The sequence below is a fragment of the Seriola aureovittata genome, chromosome 18, assembly GCF_021018895.1.
Source record: "Seriola aureovittata isolate HTS-2021-v1 ecotype China chromosome 18, ASM2101889v1, whole genome shotgun sequence".
In the NCBI taxonomy this organism is placed as follows: Eukaryota; Metazoa; Chordata; class Actinopteri; order Carangiformes; family Carangidae; genus Seriola; species Seriola aureovittata.
The window spans coordinates 21168028-21184305 of NC_079381.1; the positions used below are offsets into that span (position 1 = coordinate 21168028).

General features: G+C 40.1%; 1 protein-coding gene across 11 annotated transcripts in view; it reads right to left on the reverse strand.

The window, feature by feature from the left end:
- The window catches only part of fcho2 (FCH and mu domain containing endocytic adaptor 2), a 42675-nt gene extending 27015 nt beyond the window's left edge, over window positions 1–15660 (reverse strand). For 3 of the 11 annotated variants that reach the window (XM_056403301.1, XM_056403292.1, XM_056403295.1), the window contains exons 1-7: window positions 15490–15658; window positions 6978–7069; window positions 3453–3527; window positions 3192–3333; window positions 1827–1979; window positions 1465–1569; window positions 307–405 (exon numbers count right to left, since the gene is read on the reverse strand). In XM_056403301.1, coding sequence (XP_056259276.1) covers window positions 307–405; window positions 1465–1569; window positions 1827–1979; window positions 3192–3333; window positions 3453–3527; window positions 6978–7069; window positions 15490–15522 — 699 coding nt within the window. In that variant the 5' untranslated portion in view covers window positions 15523–15658. Of the gene's footprint in view, window positions 1–306; window positions 406–1464; window positions 1570–1826; window positions 1980–3191; window positions 3334–3452; window positions 3528–6977; window positions 7070–15489 lie in introns of all 11 variants that reach the window. The other 8 variants (XM_056403302.1, XM_056403297.1, XM_056403300.1 and 5 more) reach the window with 4 other exon arrangements.
- Between the last annotated feature and the right edge of the window lie 618 nt (window positions 15661–16278).

Here is a 16278-nt window from a genome sequence, read left to right on the forward strand (position 1 = left end):
CCCATGCAGCACTTCTAGCTTTCAGACACAGCATTTGGCAAATGTTTGGACTTGTGGAGGTGTTTTAGATAGGCTGAGAGGGAGTTTTGATCAGTTTTTAATTGCTTGGCATAAAAGGCTGAATGGACCATTTCCTGCTTCTCAGTTAAATGATTAGTGAGATCAAAGACGACACTAATTGATATGACACACAGTGAACCCAATGAGCACAGCCTCACGTCAACAAGACATCTACTCCACCCACAGGAATGTCAGAGTGTATGTATGTGCGCATGTGTGCATATGTGTGTGTGTGTGTATACTCACCTCTCCTATTTGAATGTGCGTTTCATCAACAGACTGTGAGTATGACTGAATGATCTCCTTCATGTGGAGAATGTGGCTTTCTTCAATGTCTTGGAATTTCTGTAACACAGAGGCGAAGGGCCGTCATGGCACAACGATGCAACAAATCACCCACTCAAATTAACTGCATACTCACAAATCTGCATCACAGCCTCACGGTGTCATTATAAACAGGCATGAAAACAAAAATAAGTTAAGGATGAAAATGCAGCAGCCAAGGAAACTTCACTTCCTTGTTTTGACCCTGCTGCTTCCTGTGTGTCTGTGTGTCTGTTTGGGTGGTCTATGGCGCTCACACACATATTGCTTCTCACACAATTATTCTGTTCATTTCATTTCTGGCTCTAAGCAGTAGTATGTGGTAGATCACGGCCTTAAACGCTAGTAGTTATTTCCTGGGCTTTTGGGGGTAACCCAAGGAGAATGAGCATAAATAATCAGAAACTGGAAAATCACAGTGTGGAGGGAGAGGAGCCTTTCTTACCACAAAGAGCCACTCACTGCTGCATCTACACTACAGAGACGTGCTTCTGTCATTCACCACAATAAGAGCCAGCAGACGCTCACACACAGACACACCCACCCACCACCAGACAAAAGAGTGCACACATGTAGGAGCCCCAGTGATGTCAGAGAGCACATGTGTTCAGTGTTTATAACGCATGTCCACATGTGCCGAGTTTGAGATGAGCTGTAGACTGTGATCCTGGGGGAAGCAAAGCTGCAATGCCGCTTTCTCCCAGGGGGAAAAAAACAAAAATGCCGGGGCCTAACTGGAACCATTTCTGGTGGCGGAGCTGCTGCGGTGCAGGAGGATATGGAGGCCAAAATCTGCTGATCTGATTTTAATTTGGAGTTTATCTAATCAGCCCTTCAGATGGATCCAATCAAAGGTTTCCACAATGATTCCATTGCAGAGGAAAAAACACAATCTGGAGATGATACAGGGCATGAAACGTGGAACACACACACACACACACACACACACACACACACACACACACACACACACGAGACTGACATGTTACACAAGAAAAGTGTTGCATACCACAGCGACTGACAACAGACAGAGTTTGTGAGCACAGCACGCAGCACACGGAAATTCAGTTATCACAATACCTGTGCAGTTTCTGCCATCTTCTGTTCAAACTCTGACTTCGCTGTGGCGTACTTCTCCACATATGACTTGTAGGTCTCTGTGGCTTTTTTGGCTTTCACTCCAGCCTGCAAAGTACAAACAGACAGATAAATGGCTATCATCAGTGTGTATACTGTAGACAATGGGCCTCTGTTTTTCCAGATCAACTGACAAATCAGCAAAGGAAACCAAACTCCTATTCACATTTGAAAGCAAGAGGCTCTTTGGGGTTAAGGTTTCTGTGAAGACTGGAGTGTTAAGGCACTTCATCATGCCTTAATAGCATACCATGATTATGTGGGCGTGTGTGTGTGTGCATGTACATGCGAGTGTGACCTCCCACCTTGTCCACATCTCTCTGGGTGGCCCCCTCTTTGCGGAGGCGCTCCTGCTCCACAGTTTTGGCATTGTAGATCTCCTTGGACTTCTGCAGGGCCTGAGATGTGGTCTGGATGTTCTGGACGGCCTCCAGGGTGGACGCCACCTCTTCTTTTGTCTGACAACACACAAACGTCACGTACAGTTACTCAGCCAACAACAGGCTAAATAATAAGTGCAAGTGTCACCCATTGCTCTATAGATTCAACTTAGCATAATACACAGTCAACACTTGTCCTGGAATACCCTTGTTTATTATGTGAGTTTGGAAAAATAAAACACAGTGGTTCTTCAGTGCTCAAGTAAAACACTATTTCACTTCCTCAGTTCAACTCTCCAGCATGTGACACAGAACTGTTGCACACTGCAGCAGGAAGTGATTAAAGCTATGCAGCAGATATTAAAAATGGATCCAACTGAACAGACTGCATTTGTCCCATTCTTATAGCTCTTCATATCAACTTGAACAGGAAGGGGTAAAGACTTATAACACACAGTCATGATCTAATGTAAACAGCACTGATGTAAGCAGAAGAAAACTAAACTGGCAAAACCCTAAATAATGTACAAATGATGAGCACCCACTCCAAGATGGGTGTTTACTTTTTATTATTTGCTCTGCTTAACTACACTGTACATTGTGTCTGCAACTTAGCCAAGAAACACAAAGCAGAGAGGAGCAGCGCGTGCAGGGACGAGACAGAGAGAAACTGTAACAGCCACTTTGTCATGCTGAAAGCACAAACAGAACTCAAACGCTAATTCCAAGCTTCTATTTTACTTTGTGTTCTGTGGCTTCATGCATGAGATATGAGCTGATGGTGTGTCTCAGTGGGGAGGAGACATGGAGGAGTGAGGTGTAGAAAGAAAAGCGCCATGGAATTACACTACACACAACATTTTCTCATGCTGGGATTAACTGAAATATTGTATATTTCTTGTGGAAATATGTAAAAAAAAAAAATAGATGACAATCGGGTGAAGACAACCATGTGATGCCTGTGTGGCAACAGTGGAGCAGCAAGCTACTTGTGACAATCGGAGGATAAATCTAAATGTGTCCAAGCCACCAAGAGGCAAAAACTGGCATAAATGCTTGCTATAATTTGAACTTGTTTCTGATTTAACACTTCAGTTGTTTTTTTTACACTTCTTGTATTTAAAATTTGAGTAACTCAGCTTCTTTTTTTTAATTAGAAAAAAGGGGTTTTGTACATTTTTGTAAAAAAAAACAAAAAAAAAAACTGTATTGGTACCAAAACACATCACAAAAGTATCGTAATTTGATCCATCTGAATGCCACAGCTTCCTTTATTCTCCATCTCTGTACCTTTTTGTGTGCTTTGGCCTGCTCCTCCACGTACTTCTGAACCTCTTTTATAAGCTCCTGTAGTTTCCTCACTAGCTCCATGTGACAGCTGGCCAGCTTCTCTGTCGAGCTCTTGAACACATCCCAGACCGGAGCAAACGTCCTGGGATGAAGGATGACAGACACCTCAGAGGTTAGGACACGGCCAGACCTTCTTCCATTAAATTCACACTGGTCTTTCATTTAAAAAAAAAAAAAATTAAGACAGATGTTTAGACTCACCCAAGCTGAGAAAAGTTGCCAGCTGACTTGGCAAGTTTGGTCATTGACCTGGCATAGGCCTCTTCAATAGCACTCCTAGGACAGAGTGAAAAGCACAACACACACAGACATCATTAAATCATTAAATTAAAACTGCATTGTATAGTATGATAAAGTTTTCTGAAGTATTTTCAACTAGGCTATGGCTCACAGGGGCCATGCCACTGAACAACTGCAGATCCCAGCCAGAAACACCCACTTAGAGCTTGCAACATAAATGTTTGACCACATGCACAGTGTGTGGCCAAATAAGTGTGGTTTGGCTTGTGATTCGTTCATAAACTCCATGTTGAAGCTGACAGGGTATGAAAGTTAGTGTTTGAAACCCTGCTTCTCCCAATTTTCCTTTTTATTTCTTCTTTCTGCAGCAAAGTGACAGGAATAAAAAAAAAAAACTGCAGCAGTGTTATACTGCAAGCCTGAATTATGCATGTCTCATTTTGCCAGCCTCTCTCTGCAGTCACATCACAGCAAGAAGGTCAGCCAGGGGGAAACAGGACACACACACACACACACACACACACAGACACACACACAGGTTCACACACACACACACACAAACACAAATGTCCCATGGAAGAAGAGGGAAACTCACACACAGCACAGCAACAACACAGAAGATGGCACAAGCTAGTATTGCACTGTGGGCTGCATTCCCACTTCCACATCTTTGCGAGCCCAGAATGGCAGTTTTCATTTTTATACTTTATCATGTTGTAAATACTTCCAGAACTAGAGGGGCATTCAGAGAGCACAGACATCCGCCAAAGCCAGTGTCAAACAACATTCACCAGACTTCAGAGAAAAGATTTTTTAATTCCTAGTTAATGATCCGGATCTGGCCCAAAATTTAATGGGTTCTTTGCTGGTCCATGCCCCATCCCTCATCCCCCAAATCAGTTCAGTACTTTTTGCGTAATCCTGCTGACAAATAAACAATAATAACCATTTAAAAACCTGGTGTTTATACTTCTAAACCAGGACTTATGAAAGCAGTTTAAAGTTTACATGTTGCGTTATGCACAAGAGACGCACACAGATCTTACACAGAAATTTATAATGCTTCACAGCTATATTAGTCACATGTACCTTTTGACTTCATATTTAGACACTTCTTCTCTAAGTCAACTCTGAGTTCTTTTCTAAGTATTGTTTTCCCGTTAATGCTCTTGTATGTTGGACATTGTAGTTTATGCTAGTTACTGGAGGGCCACATAATATTCAGGCCTGAACTCCGTTTCCCAAATGCAACTTGAGGCTGATTCTAGTCTCATTCTAAATCTGTGCACTAAGATATTCTTAGTTTGGCTTTCATTCTGTGTGAGCAATGACACTGTTTTTGTCAATCAAACCGTTGACCACAGATGGTTTTGAGGGTAAATTCTTGACCTTGGAAATTTTTGTTTTTTAAATCTTAATGAAATAAATTAAGACAACTGAGCCATCTCCATGACAACTGATCACACTCTGTCTGCTGAGGAAGACTGAAGTCGTGTCCCAAATTCTTATTACATACTAATCTAGGCAGAGTTTGAGTATGTAGTGTGTTCACATTCAAAAAAGTGTGTAAAATACAGTAAATTTTTGAGTGTGTTGTTGATAATCACTAATCTGCCACAATGCAATAAACAAGAACAAAGAAATGGTGGTGCTGCTTACGGACGGAAAAACTGAAATTTATTATGGGTGGTGCTGAGGCAGCTCCAGAAAGATCTTGGAAAACAAAAAATAAGTAATAAATCTTAGGAGAAACACGCTGATGTGTCTTTGTGAAGTTTAATTGGCAGTGGCACGTGTATTGTATTATTTACTGTTAGTATAAAGTGGTGAAGTACGTTGATTTTTCTGTATACTAACTGTAGCATTTTATGACAATTGTGTGAGATGCAGTTGAGCGAGTCCCAAAAAGCTAATACATGAACCTGGAATTCAGATTATTTCGATATATAGTCTCTGGCACTTGAATGATTGAAATGTCAATCATATCCACTTAGAATAAAATAGGACCTGAGAATGAGAAGCAGGGTGCAGGTGTTTTTTTTGTCTCTCAGTGTTGGTAAAAAACAGCTGCTATAGATTTTAGGAATGTGTGTTTGTCTCTGGAAGATTGCTTATATAGTCTTAGCCTTAAAATGCTTTTAGGGACCTGCGCAGTGAATGACATTAGGGCAAATATCCTGGAAAGACATTAACACAGTGAACAGTGCTGTTTCCCCCAGCAGAGGGAGCCATAGTGCTGCTTTTCAAATGGGAACGACCATGAAACATCACTCGGTCTGTGAACTCAAGAGGCAAGGTCAGTCTGGAAGCTGCCACAACAGAGTTATGATACTTAATCTTCACTTGACCTTCTGTCTCCTGGTCAGTGTTGCACTGATTCATTTGTATAGTACAAACAACCACATCTCTGCAGGCTGCAAGGAGAGTTTATGTTTCAGCAAAGTTAAAAGCTTAATGATGATTTATTCTAACAAAATGAGTTTAAAATGGTTGATCCAATCACAGTATCAATATTAGCCACATTACGTGACTTCATTATTTATTCATAAATCTTTTCCCGAAAAGTAAAACTTAATTAACATAATGGAAAGAAGCAGATTTTCCCAACATCTTTAAATAAACACAGCTGACCCAAGACGTCAAATCCGACTGAGTGCATCCCTCAAAGTCAGGTCGACGGTGGAATCCACAGTTGAATTCCAGTGGTAGACCATCTATCATGCAGTAGGTCATGAACACACACCTCTACCTCAGTGAGGCCAAGAATTTGAAAAGAAGCTATCATTATGGTATTATCAAGCTGTTGACACTGAAGGTGTGTAACATAATACCAGGTTACAGGTTGTGCCAAGTTTAAGCTCCTTCGACAAAGAGGTTAAGTTTGCACAACATACACACTGATTTACCTAGTCATGATGTTGCCCTTATTAAATATTTTAGTTTGATACACTAAAAAAAACTACATTATGTACTTTAGGCTTTTCTAATGTGACAATTTGCTGCTTTTCTTTGTCATATATCATAGTAAACTAAATGTCTTTGGGTTTTGGACTTTTAAGACATTTTCCCACGTCACCTTGGATTCTGGGAAGTTGCTTTAGGCATTTTGACACATTTAATAAACAAAACCATTAATGAGTTGTTCAAATAACAGAGAGATTAATTGCTAATGAAAAAATTGGTTCCAGCCCTAGTTAGAACGAACCTGGACGTCTCGAGATCAGTAGCAATTAAGTGTAAAGTCTATGTCAGTATCAGTCTCAGCTAAGCCTTTGGTTGTTGTTACAAGAACAATACAAGGAACAGGAGCTGCAGGTGTCGACCTGGAAATGCCAAGAAAACCACAAGAAAGGAAAGACATGTACTGAAGAACTAGACACATTATTAAAAAGTTAATGAGTGATGTGCTGTATGTACTAGATTAACTTGTTGTTAACCTCTTCAGAATAAGACTAAACTGATGTGTGTGCCACCACTGGGTCTTACCTTTCTCTGATGAAGTCTGTCAGCTCCTTGGAGGAAATTTGACCATGCTTCATGTTATGGTAGAGCACATCAAAGCCATTATTTTTTTCCCCCTGTATTTCAGAGACATAAAGAGTACAGATAGATCAGACAGCAGAACAGGAACCATGTCGAATAAACTCAGTTATGGATCACACATTACCATTAAGACTTTTCCTACAAGCAGCATTCTCATTGTCTGCACAGCTTCAAGCTGCATCTGCAGCAGCCTTTGGTCAACCTTACACATCCTGGCCATGTCTGAGCGGGATGAATGTTGAATATATTTAAAACGACAGTAGGTTGGTTAAAGGCTAGAGTATATAAAGTAAGATAGTCAGACAACTGGCGGTCTGTGTTGCCGTCACCATGCCACTGAGTAACAGTCTCCAGTTGCACTGATGCTTTAAAAATGCAAACAAACCTCTGAATAATTCATATGAAAGAAAACCTACAGGTTTGGGTTAAAGAAAATGTTTGATTATCATAAATAACAACTATACACTATAACACTACTACTAATAATAATAATATTAATAATAGTAATGATGGTCATTTAGTACTGCGTTTTCAAAATACTCAAAAATGGTTTATATGGTCAACAGGATAGAGAGAGAAATAAATAAGATAATGAATAAAACATTAATTGCATCACAAGCAAAAATAATATCAATGAATTCAAAGGATATTGTCACAACAAATAAGAAAAATTGCTAAGAGGAACTTACTCTCTTACTGAGTTACCTCCAGTATTAGAGATAGAACAAAATATATCAGCTATATCTATATTGGCGTATTGCAGATATATTGGTATCAGTGTGTCAGACAGTAACTGCAGAATATAAATGCCAAACAAGGTTTCATTTAATTTAGAAACAGTGTCACCATTACATAGTTTGTCCAGTAGAAAGTGCTGACAAGTGGATTCTTTCAACTGTGACATGCCGCACTCATATGTATGCAAACTGCCAAATATAGATAGAAGTATCACCCTCATATATCCAGTGTATGTAAGGCTATATCCCCAATAATGACAGACTCTGTCTCAATCAAACAAACCGCCTGCAGAATCAGGAAATAAACTTCATTTATGAACTTTACCATTAGATAGACTTCAGTTGATGTTTACTAAAAATGACTTTGATGGAGTTTTGAAAGTAGCTTTGGTCCTAAAAAGCTGTTTGTTTACATTAGCACAGTTGACAGGTCAGGCCAGCAACACTGTGCTCTGCAGCAGTAGGTGGCCTTCACTCTAAACTTTGCTGTTGACACTTTATTCTTGATACAGCTTCAATTCAAAGTCTCTCAGTCATTTCTGAGAAGAGAAGATAAAGAAGATTCACTTTACTTCCTCATCGGCCTCCATTAGGCTGTTGCTTCAGTGAGGGAGGAAACATACATATCATGCCTTGTGGCAAGGAAGTGCTCTTGTTTTTTAGGAGGCAGATTATCTGACAAAACGGATTTACAGAACTACTGTCCATCAGAAAGCAATAACCAGTGAATTCATGGTTTTGATTGTGATGCCTTGTAACATCTTGTTAGGCAAATAAAATTTCATTTTGTTAATCATTATCTATTATTAGGACTGAAACACTACCCCTACCTAAAAGTGTCAAATGAAGAGGACGAGGAAACCCATACTTTCACTAGAACATAGGCTGAAGTTGATATGATAACACCTCCACTGAAGTTCATCCTCATTCTTGTGACTGTCACAGATATTTCCTGATTCCTGGAGCAATCCACTGTCAGCAGTTTGGTAGTTTTCAACAGGCTACAACTTCAGCACAGTTTTAGCACACGGGGTTTAGCCTTGTTTTTCCACATTGACAAACACGAAAGGTCATGAAGTTTGTGTCATAATAAAACTCAGAGCTAGTTACAATAGGACTATATTTACAGAGTAAATAGACATTAAAAGAAAAGCATCTTTCTCTAGGCTACAGCTGATTGGCCTACATTTTACCCCAGTGAACAGACCACTGAGATGTGTTTCCTGTTTTAACAAGATAACCATAAAGAAAGTACAAGTTTAATTGTTACCCCGCCTGCAACAAACAGCATGACATGCAAACTACTGCACGCATTAGATGTCAAGACAGGAAGGTGAGACACAGACCATAACGCTTACTCCACATTATACTTGCACTCTACTGCCTAAACTATAAGAAACACAGAGTAAGGGAAACATTGACAATCGGCCAATCAATCTACAAAACAGGGAAGTGACAAAAGTGAGTGAAAACACACACACACACACACACACACACACACACAGCTCCAAACAGAGCAGAACAGCAACAGGAAGAAAGTCCATTCTGCGCAACAACTACACTCATGAAGAATGTGTTATCAATGAATACAAAGAAAAATAAAAAACAAACACAGGAAAGAGCTCAGGGCGTTTTTGACTTTTCACCAGGTTACAATACTGGAATTGATTCTGAGGGAAAAAAAATTATCCTTACAAAGCAAGAGCCAAGAATGTAAAGACGTCACTTTAAACACGCCTGATATATGTGCTATATAAGTTAATTACACATCTCTAATTCATCTATTAGTTAAATTAGGGCCGTGCAACCACATCCATTTCAACAGCGGGAGGGAGAAGTGATACCAGAGTTTCTCAACGTCCTCGTCTGGAAACTCATTGATGAAAGCCCTCGTACTGGCTGTTTAATATTCCAACCACACAATTGTGAAATTCAGAAGTACTCATTATGCTTGGATTTAGATGGAGAGGTTTTTTAACCCTCTGCCCCACCCCAGAGGGAGGACAACATCCTGAGAGGTTAGCACACATGTCAATCACGCTTAGTTTGAGCAATAGCACAGTGTGGAGCTTGAGGCGGCTTCCCACAGACTGCTGGAGTTCATAAAAAAAAAAAAAAAAAAAGGGTAGAGAGTGAATAGTGCCAGTAGTCCAATATCCAGTCTGTGCCAATATCATCACTCACAGAAACAGACTCCAACGTGAACTATGGCTGTGATGCACGGACTACAGGGGACTCAGCGTCTGTGTGTGCTCTAGGCTGAAAAGAAAGAAAAGAAATGTAGGTAACAGCCCAGCTACTAGACATCTGACGTCACGGTTGGACGTGAACCAAAGCTCATGCTGGGAAGAGTGGTCTCACTCATAAGCAGTTAGACGGAAAAAGCAGGAACCTCACTTACTATTAAATGCAGAATTTAATATACAGCAATAAACTAAGGCTTCAGGTTATAGACTAGTTATTTAGACTGAATCCGGCCTGTTCTTTTCCTGGAAAAAAAAAAAAAAACACACAACTCACTGACTGAGTACTGCTGAAGGTTCAAGGACCTCTTCAGTGAAGTTATACAACAGCTAAACATGAGTGAAAAAGCTTTGACTTTTGATACTGCCACCTGTTTCCTGAAGACAAGTCAGCCCTCTCATTTCTAATAATTCCTGTTCCTGTCATGTTTTGATACGCCTACTGGAGAGTTTATAGATAATTCAGTCTGGATTTGGATCGGCCTGTTTGTCGTCTGATAACATTAGAGGAAAAGAACATTTTTGAAAATCACTTCACTGTAAATAAGCCTTTTAGACCACAAAAACTACACTACACACAAACACTACTTCAAGTCTGGCATCAGAGCTGCAAGTTTAAGTTGATTAGTCAATCAACTGAAAATGAATCAACAGCCATCTGTATAATCAATCATCAACTTAATAATTTTTCAGTCATTTTTCAAGCTTTACCTTCTCAAATTATCAAATTTTCTTTGACTGGTGTGATAGTAAAGCTGAATAACTTTGGGTTTACTCAAGAAAATAACCAAAAGATTATTCACTAACAGAAATAACTGTCAGTTAGGGTTAGGGAAGAGTGGAGGAAACCTTATCTAGTCTCATATCAGCATATGCATCATATATATATATATATATATATATATATATATATATATATATATATAGCACATAGATTTCTCATCAGGCCACAGTTTATTTTGTCAATAAAAGACTTCAATAAGCAGAGAATGAGACACAGGCAGTGGTATAATGAAATGGCTCTGTTCAATCCACGGGTTATAGAGCGCCATGACTGCAAAACATACCACACACTACTTCCAAAATATAAATTCTATTATGTTTTCACACACAAAAACATCAGTGCAACTACGCCATAAAATCAACGCACAAAAGAAACTGTTACATTGCTGACACCCTTAATCTTAAATACCACCTTAAAGGACAGTTAAACAAAACCACAGTGCTGCAGTTTATCATGTAACATCTGCTGGGCAGAGGAGGACAGGAATTCACTCTCTCTCTGTTAGAGTACAATACTAGCTTCAATATCCTGTGTGTGGGGAATCAAGTGTTTATTGCCTGACAGGCAGTAATGCAACCCATGACATGGAGAGACTCCTGGTTAGCTGCTTCTAACAACAAGGGATAACTAAGATGAACCAAGCTTGAGAGTCACCGAAAAACTTTCAGGAGACTGATTAACACTCAGCTGCCAGTATTACATCTAGCAGTCCAATACAACACACAATTATAAAGTTCAGTTTGAAAGTGTAACTGTTTCAGAGAGGTGATGATTATTAAACTATATTAATCATTTTCAAAGAAGTCATTTGTGAGGCTGTTAAACTGTGTTGTATTATACAGAGAGGTGTGATTGTCTGCATGTATTGAAAGTTAGAGAAGGTCAGAAAACAACACTGATTTCCCAGTAAGGGTGTCACAATATACTGGTATTGATGATAACCGTGGTATTTACAAAAATAAAATATTGATATAGTGTTAATAACAGACATATGATAATATCCTGATGGGAGATGTTAGGCCTTGCTGATGTTTTACCAGTTCATCCGGTTGCCTTTTCACTTTCCTTTCAGTGTAATTGTTCTTTTTGTACAGTTAAGGTTGCAGACTCTCTCCACCTCCCTACACTTGTATTCAAGTCTGATTCATTTGCCAAAAAAGACAAAAAAAAAAACACCCAATAAAGAAAATAAAAGATGAATGTGAGTGATAGCAATGATTTTTTTAAAGAATTTTCAATATACATCACAATAAATACCTTTCTCGTGAATTTATTTTTGGCCACGACAATCATGTAGTGAAAATCTGATATCATGACAGCCCCAGAAAAAATGTTTTCTGTTTCACTACACGTGTGTAAGAAATTACACTAAATAGCAATCATTAAATATGTGCTGGAAGCATGCAGAAAAAATAATTACACATGAAGCATGTGTAATTAGTAAAGACCTACATCAGTGTTAAAACACATTGGTATGCAGGCTGCAAAGTGGGACTACTTCAAAAACAAACCTGTTACTATTAAATTGTGAGCAGAAATAACAAAGTCTGTCATGGCTGTTAAAGTTAAAGTGCTGTAGTGTACATAGTAATGCATTCATCACATAATGGTGCAAAATGTATCATACGTTGGTTAAATGCGTTTTAGGAAGTTTAACTTTCAATAATTTCCACCAGCAACTGACCAAGGAAAAATATTAAGAAGGATTAAGAGTGTGCCAGCTGACATGACTCGTCAGCTTCTGAACACTTCCACTGAGGAATTTGGGTATAGCTAAACAAGAGACCCTCTCTCCAGACAGAGTGTAAACGGTGGCCTGGTGTGGCCTGTAGACCCCAGAGCTCTGGGCGGGTAGACAACAAGATGACATCAGAGTGTCTGCCCTGAGTCATGTGACCACTGGGGTCTGGGAGCGGTGCACTGAGCTGTCGCAACTCATCAGTCCAACAGCAACACGTGCAGGCTGGGCTTTGTTTGTGCTATAAACATAAGTGTACAAGAGCTTGACCATTACTTACAGTGAGGGATGTGACATCCAGTTGTACTGGACAAACCCCCGAACAGGTTAGTGTCTCACAGCTTATGAGTCATGTAACCACCTCTGAACCCACACATAGGAGTTCATGAGAGCTGGTGGTAAAAGCAAATGACAACAAACCAACATCAGACAGGATTTCAGTTTCAAGCAAAACCCAAAAGTCAATGTTGACCAAAATCCTTTCACCCTCTGTGAACACTATAGGAATCACTGGTTCTCATGGCTCAAACTCAGCAAGACCTTCCTCCGAAGACAAAGATGGAAAGCAATATGGCAGCGGCTCTGTTTGTGTATTTGAGGCTTGGTTGTTGAAAGGGGCCGACTGTTGAGAAATGCGTCATTATAAAACACTGACCATCTCTTCTTCTTACTTCAGTCTTTGCTGTGTTATTGCTACACCTCACACGTCTGACCAGGAGTTTGTGCAGTGAGTTGTGTGAGAACCTATTAGACCACACACACACATACAGTACAGACACCAGGGAGAAGACGGCCGTCCTGGGGCTGTTGGCTCTATCAACACTGTTTGCTTATCACACTGCCATCTTATTTTCCCATGACAGGCTTGAGGCAAACAGACTCCACATTAAACATAAACTCATCACAGATATAGGGCTGAACCTAGACCATTAGTCTCTGGTTGTACTACCTGCTGCCATACTAAGCCACTGACTGAGGCATTTAAGTGCAAGTGGGGACAGTGACACATGGTGCACTTTTGCTATGAAAGCTTTCATCCACAGCGAGCAGACCTACTCATGCACATTTAACACACAGAAAAAAAAGGGAAATGAGACGTGCAAGTAAATCTAGAGAGCGGAAATGTTGCAGCCAGTGACCAATCAAGTGCCGCAACTTAGACAGAAAAACAACATGGCCGTACCATGTCTGGCTGCTAATTCCAAAAGAACTTGTTTATTCAGCTGAGGAGAGAAAATGTCTACATGAGAGATTCAAGCCAAGATTGCATACAAGGAAAAGAATCAACAAAAATGTCTCTACAATGATTACACAGCAAAAGAGGACAAGCTGGAGAGAGGTGTCCACTTTTGGACAGTGTGCAAAAGTAAAACTGATCGAAAAACTTTTCAAATCCGACAGCCTAATGTGTGTGTGTGTGTGTGTGTGTGTGTCTGCTTGTGGTGATGATTTGTAGTCAAGTCAAAGAGAAATGGATGCATCTCCTAATGCCAAGTGTGTCGTGTGTGTGTGTGCCTTGCATGTTAAACACACAGCTGATCTTTGCCATCACTGGATTCTCTTGTGGCCCACTGCAGGGCACAAAGGGCAGATTGAAGAATCAGGAGCGGCTCAGCTCTCCTCTTTTCCATTTAGCTAATGATGAAGTCTCCTTTATAAAAAAAAAAGGCTTTAGAAATTGACAGCATTCTTGTTTCTAATTACTTCAAATGTTTCGCTTAATGTAATTTCATTCCATATAGTTTATCAGCTTTGTAAGCAGGACAGCTGAGGCTAAAAACTAAGGCTCTATTTTCCCACTTTGGTGAAGATAGAGATACTTAATGAATGAAGGTTATTTCTAGCTGAGGAACTGGCTGACATGCTTTATGTTAAAGATGTGCCTTTTGGAATCGTGAAATTTAATCTCAACCTTTGAAAAATAACAGAGCAAAGCAATAACACATTTATTAGCATATATCTCTCCTATTCAATCAATCCAGTATATCTACTGCTATTCACCAAAACCACTTGATGTCAAAGTGGAAACCCCCAAACAATGACAGTACAGCATGTACACCAGTTCAGATATGATTCAGCATAATTAAAAACACAAAACATAATCCACACTGTCTGCAGGGGTTACAGTGCAATACATGACCTTAGGCTAGTGCAGCAGTCCTAATGAACTTATGGCCTGAGCTGTTTTCACTATTGATAGCACTGTCTTTATGGCGTTAGTGTTTTGGAAAAAACAAGCAATAAAAGACAGGTGAAAGACAGACAGGTTTGTGGAGGCAAAATTGCAAAAGAAATTTTAACTTTTACTTTTCAACCTGCCATAACAAAGCCACGTCAAATAATTATCGAGATAGAAATGACCTTTAGGGAGTAAATAGACAACAACTGTACACAGTGTAATAGTGAAATACCCACAACAGCATCAGCTACATTAAAATATGAGCTAAATGTTCAACACAGTACGAGGGTGAATTCGTGTGTTTTTAAAGCTGTTCTCCAACTCACTAAACATCTGGCCTCTCACTGAAACTTTGTTACGGAAGAAAATGACGCGTACGGCCAACGGCTGTGACTGACAGCCGAGGCGACCAATGACATTCTTGGAACTGACCATCAACATTCCAAGCCAGCCCGAGACGGCCAATTAGCGGGAGCGGAGGGTGGAATCTTAGAGGTTTCAAGTTAGATGGGTTCAGCGAGGCCCAAATCCCGGGGTGGCAAAATAATAATCGCCGAGTAAAATTAACGATGGCCGGGGAGCTGCTGACCGGTCAGTCTGGCGGCACCGGACACCGCCACTTTAACAGGAGCTAGCCGAATAATTAGGCGACTACCTCTGCAACGTGAATAGCACTTGATTCCTAGCTGACATGAACATGATAGGGAGGGAACACCGCAAGAGAATCAGGAATAGCACCGGTGTAAACACGGTGAATAAAAAGACACCACCTACCCAGAAATTCTCTAGGAAGTAGGGCGTTATCATCTTGTTTTATTCCTCTTCGCCGCAACTCTTAAATCTGTTGTACTGCAACTTTTAAAGCGTAAATCATCCACCGTCCTCCCCCCTTTTCTGTTGTATCTGCCTTTCCCCGTTTTCCTCCCCTTTCTTCTCCCTCCCCACCTTTAAACTCCACCTCCAGTCGGCTGTGCTGCGTCTCTCCCCTACGGTTTCTTGCCGTTGAAAGGCAGACTTCTGGAGGACGAAACAGCGCTACCAATGGCGGTTAAAGACACCAGACAAAACAACGCGCTGCTTTCAAGTGCTTCAGGTAAACCCCAGCACTCGTGTAGACTAAACATGTTGCAGCGTTATATTGGGCAGGATAAACCGTGAAGTCATCGAGAAATTAATGTTTAAATTTATTGAAAACAGCATAAACAAAAAAAAAACCCGATAGACTACAGCAATATACACAATATCTGCGACGTAGTATGAAATTATGTGGTTTTAATGTAAATTCCAGGCTAGTTTTGGGAACACACTTTGTGAAAACTGCTCCCTAATCTTTTTTTTTTTTTTTTTTTTTTTAAACGTGTTTCTTTTATGCAGACCCGTACACTAATTAGTATGTTTACAGCTTTTGTTAATTATACCTTTGGTTCATAATCATACCTAATGTTAGATTTCCGATAGAGATTGTGTACTTTAAGGCAACGCATTCCACAATTAAAAGGAAGTCAAACATGGATGCATAGTAAACATTTAGGTGTAAATATTATGGCAAGTCCGCCCCTTCGC